Source organism: Pinus tabuliformis, chromosome 5_1 (genome assembly GCF_031772625.1).
Source record: "Pinus tabuliformis cultivar Carrire ecotype Pingquan chromosome 5_1, CPIR1, whole genome shotgun sequence".
NCBI classification, from domain to species: Eukaryota; Viridiplantae; Streptophyta; class Pinopsida; order Pinales; family Pinaceae; genus Pinus; species Pinus tabuliformis.
Genome location: NC_142305.1, coordinates 719,105,198 through 719,126,240, shown reverse-complemented (window position 1 = coordinate 719,126,240; position 21,043 = coordinate 719,105,198). Strand labels below are relative to the sequence as shown.

General features: G+C 37.9%; 1 protein-coding gene across 2 annotated transcripts in view; it reads left to right on the top strand.

The window, feature by feature from the left end:
• Window positions 1–9,058, top strand: part of LOC149166930 (uncharacterized) — a 30,780-nt gene extending 21,722 nt beyond the window's left edge. The window contains exons 2-5 of one of the 2 annotated variants that reach the window (XM_089432828.1): window positions 6,708–7,015; window positions 7,513–7,965; window positions 8,095–8,321; window positions 8,411–8,599. In XM_089432828.1, coding sequence (XP_089288954.1) covers window positions 6,708–7,015; window positions 7,513–7,965; window positions 8,095–8,321; window positions 8,411–8,436 — 1,014 coding nt within the window. In that variant the 3' untranslated portion in view covers window positions 8,437–8,599. Of the gene's footprint in view, window positions 1–6,707; window positions 7,016–7,512; window positions 7,966–8,094 lie in introns of both variants that reach the window. The other variant, XM_089432827.1, reaches the window with a different exon arrangement.
• The last annotated feature ends 11,985 nt before the right edge of the window (window positions 9,059–21,043 follow it).

The following is a 21,043-nucleotide window of genomic DNA, read 5'->3' as shown; positions in this document are numbered from 1 at the left end:
ATTGGATGAAGGAACCATTTCGGTCGAACCATTGCATATATTAGAACGTATGGTTCGACAACTCAGGAACTGCCTGGCAGACCAAGTTAAGGTCCAATGGGACAAATATAGTCCTAGATTTGCTACTTGGGAAGACTCAGAGACCATATGCTAGAATCATCCCAACCTGTTTTGATTTTAACGTACTTAAAACTTTATTTGGTATATGCTTACTGTATTTAGCCAAATACATAAGTCTATCATTGTGAACTGATCTATAACTATGAAGAGTTACATGTGAGAATATTATTTCAAATATGTTTTGTCATGAATGCTTAATTAAATATGTACACGTTGTTGGTATATGGATACTAATGTGAATTATGCTATGAATGAAATATCTACATGTTATGTCTTATGTATCAACATGTGTGATTATATATTTCTTATGATGGATGAGATGGAAATAAAATGGATGACTACACTTGACTACTTAAATCAGTAAATGTGAACACTGAAAGCTAACTTGTAGGTATATTGGCTAGACATAGCCAAATATGTTATATGAATTTAAAAATCAATATCATAGATGGCAGTATAATAGGAGTGTAAGGAAATTGTTACCTGAATACAATTGGTTTTGAATATATTGATGCTTATGTTATAATGTGTGGACAAGTGTTTACATTGCAGATAATATCGTTACCAAACCAACCACGTAATGACAAAACTCCAAGAATAGTTAAGGCTCAAATGAGATTCCATGATAGGGTGTTGACCCTGGTCCTACTGGGAGGGGTGGCGGTGTTTCCCACCATTTATCTTCCAAAACTTGGAGTCATGGGAGGACTGTACGAGACACGCTCCCCTAGATGTGTGATGATGGCTGCTAGATGCCTACTGGGGAAGTTAGTTCGATTTAGTTGACACTTTCGTCCTTGTTGTTTTATGGATGGTTAGGTCAGTATAGTTGACGCCATAGCATATTCCAGTAGATGATGGATAGGATGGGAGCAAAAGAGATTAGGAAGGATAGGATGATTCTAGAATAGCTTGGGAGCCCGTCTGGAGAAGGGCATGACTATTTAAGTTGTAAACCAATAAATGTTTGAACCCAAAATTTTAAAGTGTCCTCACATTATAAACAAGAATTCAATAACAAAACACAATTCTAACATGATTATACTAATCAATATAGTAATTACTAATGTACCCAATAAACCTAACTTTGGGACAAGTTTTCTGAAGGAGGGGTGTATGTAATGACTCATCTCAAATTACAGGGAGCATAGGAATATTAGCATGCATATGATAGCTACATATACATGCGAACTGAATATGAAAAATATCCAAGTATAGGGTAAATTGATTCATTATTGAAATATTAAGTAAATACCCAACTCACAAAAAAAGAATATATTGAATGAGGTACTTAATGTTTGTATCACCGTCATAATATATATAACTATATTATATAAAATAAAAGGTAAATGCAATGTATTATACAAAATACAAAGGAATTATATAATATATATATATATATACACACACTAACAAAAAGGAACTATCTCATATAAAATAAATGGGAATTTAACATATATTGTACAAAAGGGGAATTATAATATATATTAATTTGTTATTCAAACTAAAATAAATTATAATATATTATATTAACTACAGCTAAACCATATTATAGATATTATACAATAAAAGGTAATGTATTACAAACAATTAAATGTTAAGTATAACTCAGGGAATAATAACTTAAGTCTCAGTGTCAAAAGAAGGCGGTGACCTCAAATAAATTAACCCACCTTGTTCGAGGGCAGTGACTGTCTGTAAATTCCCAGGAATATTTAATTGAGGGCAGTGAAGAGATTGTGGGGCAATGAAGGAACCTCGACAATTTAAGGAGAGAAGGAGGAATTTAGAAGAGGAAGGCTGAACCTTAAACCAAGGAGCACGAAAGGAGGAAAAATTAACTGAGAAATCGAGACTTGGGGCGTTGTTCTTGGGGTTTTGGGCACGAGGGCCAAGAGACCTCAATTTCGAAGACTTTTGGATCTGGGAACCAAATAGGTTGATCCCAGATAGGTTGGGAGAAAATAGTTGGTTTGGTAGCAGGAGTGGGAGCAACGACAGTCTGGGATCGACTTCAAACATGATATCCAAGTATGTATCTGCAATTAAATTGGTAAGTTTATGTTAAATTGATTGTCTGGTTAATTGTAAGAGCTAGGTATTACACACTTCCATTTCGTAGAAGACTTCAGCTGCTAGCCAGATTTGGAATTGTTCTAGGAATTTCTTCGAGGCAAGTTCTAGAGTTGGTGGTTAGCCTTAAACCACCATTGGTAGAATACTTTGGCTTTTGCTACCTCTTTTGGTTTATGGTCTTCCTCAAACCACCATATTGAGAGAGCACATCCAACCATTCGTTGTTATCCACCTTTGTATTTTAGCTCTCTTCTTGGAATCATATGCATCCCTTCATATAAGGTGGGGAATGTTGGACACCTAATCCATTAGGATTAGTGTGGAGGAATGTGAACTACCATGGTGAGTACAAGAGACCTTGGAAGTTGAATCCAATGGGCACAAAAAATGTATTTATGTATCACACAATTTATCTAAATTGGTCTATTGTTTTTATGTGTGTTTAACACTAATATCATGCTTAGTTTCTTTGTAGGCTAATTCAGAAGACATGTGGTGGTGAAAAATGGCTTCAATACCAATTGGAGCGAACCTAGTTTATATATATATATATATATATATAAACTATTTTTAATTCACAAGTATTATATTGATGTAATTCTTGCATTATATACAAATATCATGTAAGAGTCATAACTCTTTAGAGGGCGATGATATACATTGGACTATAATAACCTATTAATTATTCACCTACATCTATTTTATGTATACTACAATGTTGGACTTCAATAAACCTTGCATTTTAGAATGTGATGCTTCAGGAAAAGATATTGAGGTATTGTTGATGCAAGAAGGGTGCTCATTATCATTCAGTAGTAAGCAATTATGTGATAGAAAGTTGGGCTCAATCTACGTATGAAAAGGAAATCATGGCCATCCTTCATGTGGTCGAGACCTAGCGACCTTACTTGACTGAGTGGTGCTTTCATATCAGGGCTAACCATTGCAGCTTAAACTACTTCTCGATCAAGGTTGTCCTCTATACAGTAGCCAAGATGGGTCACAAAGATGTTGGGCAATGACCATGTGATTGTCTATAATAACGGTAAAAGAGAATGTGGTCACAATGGCCTTACCTAGCGAATACGAGGAGGAGAAGACCCTCTTCATTTTGTCCTTACAAGTGCCAAATTTGATCATGGAAGTACGACAAGAATGGCTTGTTGACGTTGAGGTGAGTTAGTGTTTTCTAATGTTACAAGCATATTCGACTTCAACTACCAGCCACCCATGGTAGAATGACTTTGTAGTATAAAGTACGTATCAGTTTGGTGTAGGTTTTGCCAAAGCATGGGGGGTTAACTTGTGACAGTCCTCTCTCATTGTTGATCACTCTAGTTTTCAGAAGACCTATGAAAAGGATAAGTGTTATTCCTTTTGGGAAGGCATAATGAATGATATGTATTTTCATGGTATAATGTGATACATGTCAATGACGTAGGGATGAAACAATGAATATACTAGGTTCCTTGTAGCCTCTATTGATTCTTGAACATGTTTTGGCTGACATAGCCATGGATTTCATTACTAGCTTACCTATGCTTGGACACAAATTGGTCATCATTTTAGTTGTCTTTTCGATAGTTGTAGGTTTTAGTTTTCTTTGTTTTTAGTTTTATTTTTAGCTTTTAAGAGGAAGAAGGAGCATTGCTACAAAATTGGTCAAACTAGTTGGTCCTCATTGGTTTTGTCTTGAACCCACGAGTTTTGACTAGTTCAGATTAAACTGTTTAGTTCTGATTTGGGAGGCTGGTTCTAATCTGAAACTTCCCAAAGCTGTTCCAATTAGTTGGTTTTGCTGGTTCTAGTTTAGTTTCAATAACATTGATTATGAGTGATCGCAACCCTACCTTCAATAACAATTTTTGGTAGGAATTGTTCATACTCCAAGGAACTCAACTAGAATTGAGCATGTGTTATCATCTTGAAACATATGGTTAGACAATGGGTCAACAAATGGCTTTCCCTCATAGAATGGTGGTACAATACAATTTATCATCAGGTTACCCACATGGCATCCTATTGGGCATTATATGGACAAAACTTCAAGTTGCTACATCTTACTTTTCTGACAACTCCAAGTTGTTGGCATTTGATGCACTTTTGCATGCATAGTTGGACATCTTCAATATGCTAAAAGAAAATCTAGACATGGCTCAAAAATTATTTAAACAACAAGCCAATTAGAGCTGGTTAGAACACAACTTTGAGGTGAGGGACCTAGTGTTCCTTGGTCTCCAACCATACAAAGAAATCTCTCTCACGCAGAAGAGAACCTAGAAGTTCCACACTAGTTCTATGGGCCCTACGGGACTTGGTGTTCCTTGGTCTCCAACCATACAAACAAAACTTTCTCAAGTAGAACACCTAGAAGCTCACACACTAGTTCTATGGGCTCTATTAGGTACTCAAAAGGATTGGCTAAGTTGCCTACAAATTGTTTCTGCCCACCCACTCCAAGATCCACTCCATTTTCCATGTCTTCCCTGAAGCCAATGGTTTGGCAAAATAGTTAACTATAGAGGGTTCTATTAGAATTTGTAGAAAATCCACAAAATTCTGATCTGCTAATATGAGTAATCTGAAATAATTTTTTTCTCACATAAACACAAAATTTCTCTACTAGATGCAGCGGAATAGGAACAAAAATAAAGGCAGGCACACAATTCAAAAACACAGAATTATCTAGGGAACCCAACTGGGAAAATCCTTTGCTTGTTTGAGAATTTTGTTAGTAGAGAAACTGAGCAATTGATTTCTTACAAATACCACTGTTTCAATCTGAAAGACACACTTGTCTTTCCTGCTTGATCTAAGCTTGAAACCTTTGCAAGACTGCTGATCTCTGCTGCCCTCTACCAACTTGTGCACAAACTTCTCTTGCACACTCTTCCTCTCACAAGCTCCATGCACAAACTCGTGCTTCCTATTGCTTGGTCTCACCAACTCGTGCTCACCAAAACAATGATTAAACTTGTGCCTTTGTTCCTCCTTTTAAAGGAAATTCAAATGGTTAAAATTAGTGAGTTTTCTAATTAAGGAATGATTTTGTGATTGATTGAGTTAGCATGAGTTAACTGCTCATGCAACTTGTCCTATTTCAAGTCAACCAATTGAAACTCAATCACTCGTGTTTTTCCTCAATCAATTCACACTAGAAAATCAAGAACTCGAATTTCAATTTCAACACATCAGTTAACTGCATCCTAATTCGTCCTAATTTTTAGGGACTGATTCCCAAATTATATTAACTCGAGCCATGCACAAGAAGGAACTAGTTCTGGCTAAATCAAGGAACCCTTTTCTCACTAATATTTTCGACAAAATTGAGTGAAGAGGATTCCATTTGGTTGTAGCTAGAGGTTGTACTAGATAAACGCAAGTGTAACCTGCACCAACATGTTATATAGGAAGTGTTGATATAATGAAAGAATATGTAGCCAAAAGATGGCATGTAGGAACCATTTGAGATATTATAGCACTTTCCCCATGTTGATATAATGAAAGAATATGTAGCCAAAAGATGGCATGTAGGAACCATTTGAGATATTATAGCACTTTCCCCATCTCTAGCATTGAGGAAAATGTTGTTTTGTAAAGGGGAGGGCATGTTAGGGTTCCAACCTACCTCTTGTAGTTATTGGTACTTAGGTTGTTAATTAGTGTAAGGTGGCTATCCTCATTAAATAAGGCCTTTTAGCCTTGAGGGTTAGCTCAATTGGTTGGCGGTGTTGTTATTTCTAGGTAATTGCTGGCAATCCAGTGCATTGTGCAAGTCATAAAAAACCTCATGAAATAAGGCATAGTAGGAAGTTGGCATTCCATAATGGAATATGGTCCCAACTATTGATGTAAGGGCCACTAGTGGTCATTTGTAGCGTTTACTAGAAGCTATTTATAGGGGTAAAGAGCTATGTAAGACCTGTGAAGTATTTTACATTCTATTGGAGTTCCAGCTTTTAGAGGTTAACCCCTTGAATTGACACTGTGAATATTGCTATAATTTCCAATAGCAATATCAGGTTTTCCATTTTGCATGTTTAATTACCCTTACTCATTTCTTGTTAGCTATTGCAGATGTTATTTCTTTGATATTATTCATTTCACATAATAAACTTGCATTACATGATCTCTTTTTGTTTGGCTGATACTTTAGGATTACAGGGATATTATATGGAATTATATCCTTCTTGTGCTTCCAATGTATGTACATCAGACCAAGATCTCATAAATCTTTGAAATTCAGCGTCTTTTGAAGTCAGTGTGGCTAGTGCATAATGGTCAAATTTGTCTGGACTATGTTTAATACATGTGCCATGCCAGTTCAGCAGTACTAGATTTCAGTCATTTATCTTCTTTGAGACCCTGGTCATGGTAATCTATTAAAAAATGCTTTCAGAAGCATTATTAGTGGTGGTTTTTAAGTAAGCAATTTAGAAAATAGAATTAATCGTTTTGCTTATGTTCGTTGATGATAAAAGTATTAAAATCTAATTGCTTGGACTTTACAGATTGCAGTATCAAGAGCATTGAATGGGATTGGACTTGCAATAGTAGTGCCTGCCATCCTGTCTCTTGTTGCTGATTCAACGGATGACGGGAACCGTGGGTTGGCATTTGGTTGGCTACAACTTACAGGGAACATTGGGTCGATATTAGGTGGTATTTTTTCTGTATTGCTTGCTGCCACAACAGTAATGGGGATTCCAGGCTGGAGAGTTTCTTTTCACTTAGTTGCAGCAATCAGTGTCATGGTTGGAGTTTTGGTTCGTGTTTTTGCAACAGACCCACGGTTTTCAAATGGTTCAATGCCAACTTTGTAAGTATTTGTACCTTAATCTTTATAACAGAAAATCTGACAAGAAGCCTGGAATGTATATTTCAGTATATGATATGACCTTGCTTTTGGTGTCTTGCATGTTATATTTGCTTCGAGAAAATTTTCTTCATCTTCTTGTAGAGTATGTGGGTGTGAAAAGATATGTTTGTTGCTAATTTGAGCGTTAACCTGTTCTTCTCTGTTTTGGGATAATCGGATTTGTGTTTTTATTTGGTTGAATGGAAGATTTCACTAAATACTTTTATGCCCAAGGAAAAAGGAATGAAAGCAGGCCAACGAATGGGGGTGGATGGGTTGGCAAAATAAGTGAGAAAATAGGTTGTAGGAGTTAGCATGTGTTGTCCTCCTTTTGAAGCTACCCAATGACGCATCAATTCAAAATAGTTCTTTGCTTGTTTGTAGTCTTTTGTTAGTGTTAAACATTCTTTGCATATTACAAAACTTTCTAACCTGGTACGGTTTATTAAACTATTCAGAGAAAAAAGGGAGCTGAAAGGCATCTCACCACTATGGTCAGATCTGAAGGCTCTTATTCTGGAAGCAAAGGGAGTAATGCGAATTCAGACATTTCAGATTATTGTAGCTCAGGGGGTTGTAGGATCATTTCCTTGGTCAGCGCTGTCTTTTGTGCCATTGTGGTTGGAACTCATTGGGTTTTCTCATGAACAGACAGCATTCCTTATGGGCCTTTTTGTCGTTGCTGGTTCCTTGGGTGGATTATTTGGCGGGTTGATGGGTGACACTCTGGCTAGGCACTTACCAAACGCTGGCAGGATCATGCTTTCCCAAATAAGTTCCGGTTTGGGGATCCCTTTGGCAGCAGTTTTGTTGTTAGTTTTGCCTGATGATCCATCTACTGGGCTTGTACATGGACTAATGTTTTTCATCATTGGATTTTCAATATCATGGAATGGCCCTGCCACCAATAAGTAAGTAGTGTGCGATATCAAGTTGAAAACTTGTTCTGAGATGGTCTTTTTAACATATTTATATCTTGATATATTTTAGTTGAAAACTGGTTTTCAGTTACGCCTTTTGTTTGTTCTTTCTTTTTGCAGCCCTATATTTGCTGAAATTGTTCCTGAGAGGCAAAGAACAAGCATCTATGCTTTAGACCGTTCCTTTGAATCAGTACTGGCATCATTTGCTCCACCAGTTGTTGGCATTCTTGCTCAACATGTTTATGGATACAAACCTATTCCTGAGGGTTCTAGTAGAGATGTTGAAATAGAAACAGATTGGGAAAATGCCGCTTCATTGGCAAAGGCACTGTATACATCCATTGGTATTCCATTGACTCTTTGCTGTCTCATTTATACATTTCTTTATTGCACCTATCCCAGAGATCGTGATAGAGCCCGTCTTGAATCTCAGTTGGAATTGGAGATGCAGCAGATTAGAATGGACACTCTTGATTCACCCGATTATTTAAGCATACAAACTCGTGATCAAAATGATGACGATGATGATGAAAAGAGATTGCTGGGTCGAGAGATAGGGGACACAGAACACGTGCTTTTAAATGAAGTACAACTAATTAATGGAAGAAACTCCGAATTGTGACATCCTGTGTGCAGTTCCTTACAAAGTTGTACATTAATTGTGAGTATAGAGTCATGCCCATTTGTGGAATCCAAATTCTGATACAACATTATCTCATTATTTGTGTCCGTAATGAGTGCTGTTGCTGCAATCAGATACAACTCAGGCTGGCCGTTGTGTAAATTGGATAGTATCCCATGTGTATTTCAAGGGATGATATTGACTTACACTATGATTATTTCCAAGGTAATCGGATCAAGCACCGATGTATCCTCATCCTTTTGCAACTGCAGGGGACAGGATGGCTTGGCCTCTTTGGATTGGTTAACTATTAACAATAGCTATTTTGAAATGTATCACGCATCATAAAGCTTTAAATTAATGGTACTACTAATTTTAAATTTGAGGAACAGACGCGTATCTCTGATCCGCTATATGAAGAGGATTACGGGTCTCAATATAAACAATTGTTTTTACCTAGCTATCTTGGTATATTTTACATTTTCGTTTCATTATTGCAACGGCCTATTATTGACTTGTAATTCGACATGCCAATCAATTTGGCATTCTTTGAAGCTTTTGTTGATCAGTTTTGTTTAAAATTTGGAAGATTTTTTTTTTTTTGGGAATTGTACGTTTGAGCTTTTTAGTTTACCTAATCGGAGTATCCCAAGAGTTTTTTTAAAGTGCCTAATATAAGTAGAATTTAAAACACAATTTAAAACACAATTTAAACCATTACAAAAAATTGTATTATCAGATTCTAACTAAAAAACCAAAAGATAGAATGGTTGAATTGCACCAATTTAAATATCTATCAACTAGAAAATATTTATCTATCAACTAAAAAATATTACATTACACCATTTCACTTATCTATCGACTAAAAAATATTACACATTTAGTACGAGGACTCTTCTGTAAATTTATAATTTCTTTTATCATAACATCAAGGTATCAATGCAAGACTACACTATATAGATTGAAACTAAATAAATAATAAAACATCATTTCCATTTTTTTCATGATGAAGTAAAAATTCCTTAAAATTCAAAGTCAAGCAAGGTGATGAAATACATATGCTAGGCTCTTAACTTTAAAATTAAACAATGTTATTGTAACCCGCCTCCTTTCACATTTACCCACATGTACCGTTTATCTGGGGTAAACATGAGCTGAGGGTCACTATGGTAAGACTCAACCTCTTATATGACTTTAAGAAATTGGAGTCGACAACTTAAGACCTCACGGACTTCCCTTAGGTGCTATAGGGTCTCCAGGAGAAACACAGCACCTCCAGGTGTCCAACTTATGAGATAACTCTCTTTTTCACCGACTTAGAGCCTCAACCGCTCCCTTACCAAGGCATGCAAGCGACTGTAGCCCTCCAGTCGCACTGATAAGCCTGCTTCCATGCGATTGTGGACTTTTCCAGTGACTTCTATGCCAATGACACTGAATTCTGAGCCACTTTTTCAAGGTCAGGACTTAAGCCTATGCCTAGAACTTAGTGAAAACTTTCAGAAATGATAAGTGACATAGAAACAAAACTTATAAACCAAAACTTGAACCTGGACTTGACCTGACCCCTCCCAACTGGGATTGACATTTCGTCAAACACATGGTAAACATGCAACATATAGGGCATGAATGCATATTTGAACATAAGGATTTGAAAACTTATTTGAGATTTAACAAGAAGGGTTTATGCCTTCTCACAATAGTTGTCATAACATCAGTTAGGTCATACATTCATTAACCGTACATTTATTGAATGAAATGTTATAAGAGCCATACTTAGATCTATCAATTAACCATGGCTATAACCAGCGTATAACCAGATAAATAACAATGATAGAACAACCATTTAAACCACATAATAAAAAGTGCATTTACTCATTAAAACAAGAAGGACTTAGCTCTTATTAATCATATGCAAAAGCCAACCAAGTCAGGGACTTCCACGTACCACTCGACCATAGATTAGACTTAACCAAATCCTTCTTTCAGCGAATCACCCCCGTGCCATATTCAAGGCTTGAATGTGGGATCTCATAGAATAAACCAATCCATAAATAACCAAGGGGATCCAGAAGTTAAACCACCTCCACCCTCACCATATCGTGATCTCACGTAAATCGGTCTGGAGATCACAAAACCAAATCGAGCTTGGATGCCTCAGAATACCTTGACCATCTGTTGAGGAATTTTCTAGTCTCCACCCACCTATTGAGGGCTTCCTGGAGAAAACCATCTCCACCCCTAACCCTCAGGATTTTTCTGAGACCACCTCACCCGAATCCAAAACCTTCCGACAATCCATAGCTCAATCGAGAAAGAATCCCATCACACCATGGCTATCTAGAAATGGCAAGGCAAGGCTAAAACCACTGTTAAAACCCGACAATATCCATGCCATTGACAAGTTACAAAGAAACCAAAATAGACACATGCATATGCCATGCATGCCAAAACTAGCTAGGAGACCATACATGCAATTTGTTACCTACAAGTATTCTTGCCGACGCTGTCTGATCCAACCTTTCCTTGTTCTTCCTTTGCTTGCTTGCTTTCCTTCTCCTCTTGGTGCTTTTCTCCTCTCTGAAACCAATTTTGAAAATCCACTGACGAAAAGCTACTAACTGATGCTTTCATGTCTTTTTTATTCTTGATGCTTTTAATTTCTTCATTTTCCCCTTATTTTCTTTCATTTTCCTCGTCACATGCAACCTGTGACCTTTTACCTCCCTTCTCTCCTAATTTCATTTATTTTCATAAATAATATGCCAATACTATGGTGCCAACTTGGCACATGAACCAATCCTCAAGGAGATCTTTTTGGGTTTGATGCGCAATTACGCATGCTCCCCAACATGAAACTCCTTAAATGCCCTGTGCTGGTTTGCATAACTCTTCTACTGGTCCTGTGCTGCCTTTAAATTCTTCTTTATAATCTGCATTTCTTGTTCCATTTCTGCCAACATATCCGGTCCAATAAGTACCTTGTTGACTAGATCACTCCAACTGATGGGACTATTACAACTCTGCCCATACAACGCCTCAAACAGACTCATCCTTAGTGACTCTTGATACCCATTGTTGTAAGCAAACTCAACCAATGGAAGGTACCCCTCCCATCTCCTCTGCTGAGGCATCACATACATTCTCAACATATCCTCTAGAATCCTGTTGACCCTCTTTGTCTGTCCATCTGTCTACGGATGATAGGTTGTATTGAAGGCCAACTCTGTCCCCAACCCTACAAACAACTCCTTCCAAAACTTGGAAGTGAACTTAACATCCTTGTTTGACACAATCTTCTTTGGAACACCATGCAATCTCACGATCTCCCTGATGAAGACCTATGCCACTGCACTAGCTGAATAATTAGTCTTCATTGGAATGAAGTGAGCTACCTTTCTCAACCTGTTGACTACAACCATGATATAATCATTTTGCCTCGATGTCCTTAGAAGACTTGTAATGAAGTCCATGGAAATGATCTTCCATTTCCATTTTGAATTCGGAATAGGCTGAAGCAATCCACCTAGACGCTTACACTCTGCTTTCACTTGCTGACATTCTTAACATCTAGCTACGAACTCTGCCACTTCCTTCTTTAGATTCAACCAATAGTAGAACTTCTTCACTGTTGTCAATGTCTTCTGGTATCTTGAGTGTCTTGAACAGGGCTTAACATGAAACTCCCTCAAGATAAGCTTCTTGACCCCACTATCATACGACACATAGATCCTGTCTCTGAATCTCATCAAGCCATCTACTGTGAGATGATAACCCACATCATGATCACTTGTACCTTGCTATTGTAACCTGTGCCTAAGCTCCCTATACCTGTCATCTTGTTGTCCTTCCTGTAAGATCTGATCCTGTAAATTTGTCCCATATGAGCTCACAACTGCAATGTGGTTCATATGCACTCTCCTGCTGAGATCATCTGCAACCCTGTTCTCTTTACCCTTGCTGTATCTGATCTCAAAGTCAAACTCACTGAGGGTGGTAATCCATCTAGCTTTCCTGACATTTAGATTTAGGTGGTTAAATAGGTACCTCAATCCACTGTGGTCGCTTATCAATACAAACCTCTTGCCAAGAAGATAGTGTATCCACATCTTCAATGCATGGATAATAGCTTCCAACTCAATATCACGAGTCACATAGTTTTTCTCATGCTCATTCAGTTTCCTAGACTCATAGCATACCACCTATCCCTCTTGCATCAAGATTCCACCAAGTCCTCTCTTGCAGGCATATGTAACAACCACAAAATCTTTATCTGGATTTGCAATCTTAAGAACTGGAGCATTTGTCAACAACTCTTTAACTGCTCAAAACTTGCTGCACATTCCTCTGTCCATTCAAATTTCTTCCCTTTTCTTTGCAAATATGTAATGGGATATGCAATGCGTGAGAAGTTCTTGATGAACCTCTTATAATAACCTACTAACCCCATGAATGATTTGACTTCATCCACATTCTTAAGAGTTTCCCACTCCATGATAACCCTTATCTTTTTTGGATCTATTGCTATGCCTTCCTTGGAAACAACATGTCCCAAGTAATGCACCTCTGTTTGAAAGAAATTGCACTTGCTAAGTTTGGCATACAATTGATGCTCTCTTAGCAATCTCAACATTGCTGCTAAATGCTCGACATGCTCTTCCTCATTCTTAGAATATATCAATATGTCATCAATGAATATGATAACAAACTTGTCCAGATAAGGACACAACACACTATTCATCAAGCACATAAAAGTAGCTAGAGCATTAGTCAAACCGAATGGAACTACAATAAACTCATAATGCCCATACCTGGTCCTGAAAGCAGTCTTGTAGATGTCCTCTTCTTTGATGCATACTTGATGGTATCTCGATCTTAGATCAATCTTTGAGAACACTACTGCTCCCTTCAACTGGTCAAATAAGTCATAAATCCTTAGCAATGGGTACCTATTCTTGGTCATCACCTTATTTAGCTTCTTGTAATCAATGCACAACCTGTGAGTACCATCCTTCTTCTTCACGAACAATATTGGTGCACCCCAAGGCGATACACTTGCCCTAATGTATCCCTTATCAAGCATTTCCTTCAACTGCAACTTCAAATCTAATAACTCTAGTGTGCTCATCCTATAAGGTGCCTTTGATGTTGGTGCTACCCCTGATACCAACTCAATTGAAAAGTCCACTTCCTAGTGGAGAGAAAAATCTGGAATCTCTGCTGGAAACACATCCTGAAACTGCTGTAATACATGGTACTTCTTGAATATTTCTGCATCTTCAACATCCTTACCCTTATCACTAGAGACATGGATTGCAAACATCACACATCCTTCCTTACAACTGCGCTTAGCCTGCATAGCAGTAACCATCCTCACTGATGTAGGCTTCTTCTTTCCTTAAAAAATTCTCTTTTCCCCATTATCATCTAGGCACTTAATAGTCTTGTCATAACAGTCTACTTTGGTCCTGTGAAGATACAACCAATCCATTCCCAAAAGTATACTATATGATCCCAATGGCAGTACATTTAGATGTGCTGTTGTAGGCATACCGTTAAGCTCAAATGCACAAGCTCTTACCCAGTGATGAATTCTTTTCATAGTACCTGTAGCCAATTGCACCAACCAAGACTTTGCATGAACTTATTTTCTCAAGCCACATGTTGTCACTCCTAGAGATAGTCTCTGGGTTGATAAGAGACCAGTGCCTAGGACATTCGAATTAGTGTTGTCAAATTTTCCTTAAGGACTTGTAGCACCATAGTTTTTTGCATGTTATTCAAATAACATTGATTCAGAAACATTCATAAATATACAATGTATGAACCGTCACATACACAAGAATACACAGGAATATAATCATCAATCGATGGTGGCCAATCCAGATTGAGAGCTTGCAGCAAATCAATTGTTAAGAAAAAGATAATTGTAGAAAAAAGTAGAGGAGAAATCCATCATACAGAGCTTAAACCTTAATAATTCCATATATATGGATTTAGAGAGAAACAAGAGAAAGGAAATGTTCATGGAATGCTACGATACATGGAGTGCTTTTAAAGGCTTGATTTCTATATTCATACAGGCATTATCCATCAATAACTTGATCTAAATAAATCTGCATCTTATGAGAAATATATCTAGAAGCTAGTGACTTGAAATCTGAGAAGGATATTCAACATATATGAAAAACACAAAGAGAGGTGAACATACTGCGATCCAATAAGTTGGAATCACCAAAAATCTTGCATTAATTTTCTAAGAAACATACATACATGAGATACATACCATTGTCTTCATGAAACCAGAAAATAGTCCTTTCCAAAAATTCTGAACCCTTCTTTCTTATTTCAAAATGGTTCATATAGGCCTTCTGTGAAAGAGAGAGAGGTAGTTACAAAATATTCTTTCTTGATTTAGTTCATGATGAATAAGCACCTCAAAACTTTAACGTGTCTGACTACACAACTGTAATTAACCGAAATGTAGCCATTTAACAGAACAAAATAAAACATAAAATGCGAATAACATAAAAGATGTAAATAAAATGTCAAGATTGACATGATTAAAGAGATTCTTCAAGGATGGTGGGACGAAGCAGCACGTTGTGGAGTGCGTTGTGTCTGAGGATCAACGACTCGGATAATTGGTGGATTAAAAAATTGTTCACATCACTGCCATAACGGTAGAGGTGGGTGAGGAGTGGAGTTGAACTGTTGATAATTGACCTTTAAATCAATTATACCAGAATAATCCAACCTATGATGAAAGAGACTTCTAACCATCCCAAGTAATTGGAATTCCTTCTTCAGGAAGTTCACTACTATTTTACCTTTGAGAGTGGCGGTCTTCTCGTGGGACAAACCTGACTTAGTTTTAGCTTCTACCAACTTCTGATTGTATTTTTAATGCGAGAGAAACTCTCCATGAAGTCCCCGACAGTTAGGCAACCCAGCGTGCAATACTTTGTCGAATTTAGCATTAAAGGAGGTTACTTCCTTTTGCACTATCCCGAGGCACTATTAAGCTCTAACCCTGGCATCCTCTTTCAAAATAACTTTTGATGTCTTCATTACAACAATGACCATGTCTGCCACAATGATGGGTCTTAACTCCTTAGTTGGCCTCTTGTTCACAAAGCGAATGAATCTCTTGGAAATTTGGGAATTCTTTTCGCCTTCCTCTTTAGAATTCATGATGGACTGCTCGTAATCCCTTCTTGCAACTTTTTGCTGATGTATTAATGTCACATGTTCCCAACTGAGATTCATTCCCTTGATGATCTCGTCCCATACCAGTTGTCTAGCTTCTAGAAGAGACATATACCCCTTCAACTTTGTCTTAAGCTCGGTAATCTCTTGTGTTGCAGATTGCAGGTTCTTGTTGGCAAGTTCAACATTTGTTACCGCGATCTGCAACTGTTTTTCTTGTTGATCCAGTCTTGCATTTGCAAAATCTAAATCCCTTTGTACCTTCTTCAACTCACTTTCCGAGAGTTGCACTTTAGTCAAGTCTTTGGTGAGATGCTTAGTCGGGTTCTGTGGATCCCCAGACAATAACACCACACACACATGAGAGTTAATATTTGCTTGCAGTTTTTCCACTGCCTGTTTAATAGCTAGTACCTCATCACTTCTGTCCACCAACTCTTTCATAAGTTTTTCCTTTTCCATCTCGACCTGAGCCAACTCTTTAGACTGAACATGTTCACTGCCCGACATATTTAACCTGTGTTTTAATCCTTGGATCTCTTTCTAATATTGTTGAAGAATAGGTTCTACTATTGTCTTGTCTTCTGGGTTCACCCCCAACTTAATTATCAACTCCTTGTAGTTTACCTTCTGAAGATACAAGGCTTTGGAATTGGCCTTCTCCATTTTAACCTTATTTGAGACATTTTCTAATAACGTCTCAACATTTCTAATGGTCATGACATTTTTGCCAAGATCGTTGTACAACATCTCCCCCACCTGCTTATGAAGGTTTATTTTATCTGGTAAAGGGACACTTGCTAAGTTTAGAGAGACATCCAAGGTTTAAAATGAGGCCCTGAAGGTAATGACTGTGCTGATGGGTGTTGTAATGAAATCCTCATCTGATCACATTCCCGGTCCATAACAGTCAGTAACCGTGTTTGGTGAGAGGCTAATTTGGAAGCCATCATTTGTTGCATTCCTTCCTTGACCTTTTTATTGTTCTCTTCAATGGCCTTTCCAATAGGCTAGCTAGATTCGGTGGTAGTAGCACTATCCCCAGGGTTTGGGATGGTCACTTCTACAGTGGATGGAGCTATAACTAGAGGTGGACCCTCTAAAGAAATAAAAAAAACCTGTTGATATGGTTCTGTTTCCGCTAGCTGCATCACAACCACTTCTTCCAAGCCTTAACTCCTAGCCTTCTTATTTATATGAGATTCTTCCATCTCGATATCCCCAGCTTGGTTAACAGTCCTCTTTGACGCTCTGCTTGTGATTTCTGGGGATTCGGTCTCGAATTCTGTATTAAGAGGCCATGAATCAAAATTATATTTCCATTCAATTTTGGGCCTGGGCTTATGTACGTAAGTGTTGAAATGTGGCAACAAGAATATTCCAATTTTAATTTGTCCTTGAAGTAAAATTGAGAATTAAAATTCGAATTTAGTCTCACCAGCGGTTTGAATAATAATTAATTAATTCACCTTGGATTAATTAGTTGGAGAAATTCAAGCTAGAAGTCTTTGTGAAGTCATGCAACAGATATTCCTTAAATTAAGGAAGTTATCCCTTGATTAAGGAGATAAGGATGAGTTATAATTGAGTTGTAATTAGTTAGCTCAGTTGACTGAGTTATGTTCAGTTAAATTAGTTCCAAATAGTTTGAGGAACTAATTGTGAGTTCAGTCAGTTAATGCATGCATGCATGCAACTAGTGTACTCCATATAATTGAAGATTCTCTCATAAATAACTCATGCATGTCTATTCAGATAAAGATCCAGTTGAGATTAAAGACAGGGACAATGTACTATTAGTTGCTAGAGTTTTCCTATAAGGAAAACTCTTGCATGCAGAAGGAATTCATTCCTTGATATTTGTGCAGTTTTACAATGTGTTGGAGCAGTGTGTGAGATCAATGTCACACAAGGTTACAACTGGGGCACCCAGGGAAAACTGCGCAAGGAAATAGGAGTTTGGAGGGCAAAGAGAAGGCTTTATGAGCAGTTTATTTTGTCTATGAGTGACAGTGAGGGATCGTACTGAGAGCTGGATAGCTGTGAGAGCTAACGATGTGTGTAATCATGAGATATTTCCACTTGTATGATAATACAGATAGTGGGGTTTTTAGCTGAGGCTTTCCCCTAAGTATTCTTCTATGTTTCATGTGCACTGATTCTGCTTCTGGTTATAAGTGTTCTGTTTGATCTTGCTCAAATCTATTAAGCTTTCGCAAGTTTGATTGTAGAAGTAGATTGAAGTATTTTGCTTTAGTTATATTGCATTATCAGGTTAATCTACAGTGAGAATTTCTATAATAAGTTGATGATTTTATCTTTTCTTTCCTTTGGGATGCCTTGGGGATCATAGTGCCAAGTGTCTTCTTTTTCAAAATCCATGGATTCAAGTAAAGCATCAACTATTCTAAAATCATGTCTTGTGTTCACCACAAAAGGACCCACAAGTTGTCCCATTTTAAAAATGTAACCTTTCTTTGCAGGCACGAAGTGAAGTAGGTCTACACTGAGGATCTGTCGAATAAATTCAAGGGAAAAGATGCTCATAGGCATGAACAATGGCAAACGATAGAGACAAAGCTCGTACTAGTAAACTATAAGCTCTGTTTAATCCTCATAGAGTTACCAATCTCCTACCATAGCCTCTTTGCTAAGATGGAGGAGCTCTTTTTACTGAGGGAAAATTCTGGGTGGTGAGGCTCCATGGATAATCCTATATGCAATGTCCATGAAGGTTGAAATGAATGGAGAGTACCCGCCAAGGCCAGGTCTTATTCTCACAGATATATTCCAGTCGAAGACAAATTCCGCTGTTTATTAGGAGACATTACATTAAGGCCCAGACATTGGAACTCTTTGATGTGGGTATACATATATAGGTAGAACATAAGGGAGTAGTAGCCAATGTAAGAAGAGGTGGGGAATAAATGAAGCTAGAAGCATATGACCGTAGACAAATAGAGCGGAATTTCGAGTAGACAACTAGGTTGCTTCATTTTATGTAGACATCCCAAGATGGACTTATTGATCCTGTGGGAGATGTCTTCCCCAAATAAACATGCTATTGCAGACATAATAGGTCAAATAGACTCTTTGAAGAGGGAAATTGGAAAAGACTCATCTGGGGGTAGGGATTTGACTCCTTGGGCAGGGGTTTGGTATAAGGACTGTTGCTCATGAAGAGGAAGAGTAGAGAAGTGTTGAGTTAGGGTAGCATCAGTAAAAGAATGAATTTCAGGAGAGGAAGAGAAAATTAGGGCCTTATTAATCAAATCGGGGGTTACCTCTAGTATTTTGGTTCCTGAAGGGGAGACAAAATAATTCTTTTCATCTAGGTATTTCGCAATGAGCCATGATATAAATTCTAGGAAGTGATGAACTGAGGGCATGATTTGGAAATATAAGCTGGAGTCAACAACTCGAAAGGTATCTTCTCCCCTCACATGGCCAGAAAATAGGTCAAACCGAAGGTCGAAAAGCTGGTAAGAGCAAGCTGGGTTTGCAATTTGGCTCTCGGAATCCATTAGGGGCTCGAGGTTAGAAGAAGAATTAACCTCACGGGTTTTAGGGGTTTTATGCACCATTTGTTTCATTTTACTAAGAAAACAAAATACACAACATAGGTGGTTGGGTGACGGGTTACCTGGAGCCCATAAGTGCAACTAAAAGTGACATTGGGAGGAGGTCCTTAGGTGGTCTAGGTACTTTGAGAGGGAGGTATTGCACAGGTGACCAAATTGAGATATTCTTACTGGGAAAATGTAGAGTAGATTTCAGGAAAAGGGATTTTGGGGACAAGCTACTTTATATTAAGGATGGGACATGCGATGAAGTGATGACGTCAATGGTAAGAGGATGGGGATGTGGCGATTGAGGATTGGAATGGAAAGGAGAACCATAGAGCGGAAGCGAAGGGATTATAAAACACCTTTACCTTTAGTGATGCGAAAATTGGTCATTAGGGGCCAATGGGTGTAGTCCATCAGGCAGGTGGGCCCCATTGTACTTCGGTTGTCAGGCTCGTAGGTGGACAAGCTCTTCTCTTCATCCCCGGAATTAATCCGAGTTGTCGGATTGGCAACTGGCTTTTCAACGCTAGCAGAACCATGTATATTAACCTTCGTGCAAGTTGCGTCTGCGGAGCTGGTTCTTGGGCATCGTTGGTCTGCAAGGAACGACAATCATTGTGGAAGAAGAAGGGTCTTTACCTGTATGGTCTCTTGATTGCTTGGTTGCTTTGGATGCAATTTTGAGATTGAACCCCGACAACATAACCCACCTTTTTGTAAATTCTTTTAATCATGCATTGGTCCCGAAAATTTTCTTGTGGGTGTTGTTCCTCCTTTGAACTCAATTTACATAGCCTTATTACCAACTTTTGAAAAATATTAAGGCTAGGGATAACATTAGCTCCAACTGGATACGAGGTATTGCCAACAATGCATCAAGAACCTGCAACTTGACATCTTGCTCCTTGGGCATGGAGTCTTATTATCAAAAACTTTGTATAACAACAAGAAGAAATAATAAAAACTTGAAACAACATAGATTATTTACATATATCACACCGATATTTACAATGGATGAGGGTGATACCTTTAATGCTGGAAATAAAGTTTGAGGAACTTCTCATTTACTGGCAGTTCTAGTGCTTCACCTTCCAAGTTTTCTAGTAAGAAAGTATTATTTCCTTTTGCTTCAGAGATTTTGAAAGGCCGAACCATAATGGGTCGAAATTTCCGTGTTTACCTTTGTCTTCCCTTCTAACGTCCCACCTCAAAACTAGATCTCCTAGCTGGAGAGGTCTGTATTTTGCCTTTTTATCAAACAAGGACTTCATTTTCTGCTGATAGTTAATTAACTTTTGGTTTACCTGCTCTCTGTTCTCTTGGAGCTCCACTAGTTGATTTATCCTTCGAGTCAAGGAGTTTGGTTCTTCTTCAACATCTTGTAATATTTTGGCAACTGGCATGACGAGATGTATAGGAAATATTGCTACTTTCCCATAAACCAATTCGAAAGGAGATTTACCAGTGGATATTTTGGGAGTGACCCTGTTAGCCCACAGGGAAAAATTTAGTTGGAAGTCCCAATTTCTCTGGCTTTCTGCAATTGTTTTCTTTAGGATCCTTATGACTGTTTTGTTGGAGGACTCAACTAGTCTATTTCCCTGTGGATAATAGGTAGTAGAGTGGCCAACTGTAATGTTGAATTTCTGACAAAAGATGATAAATT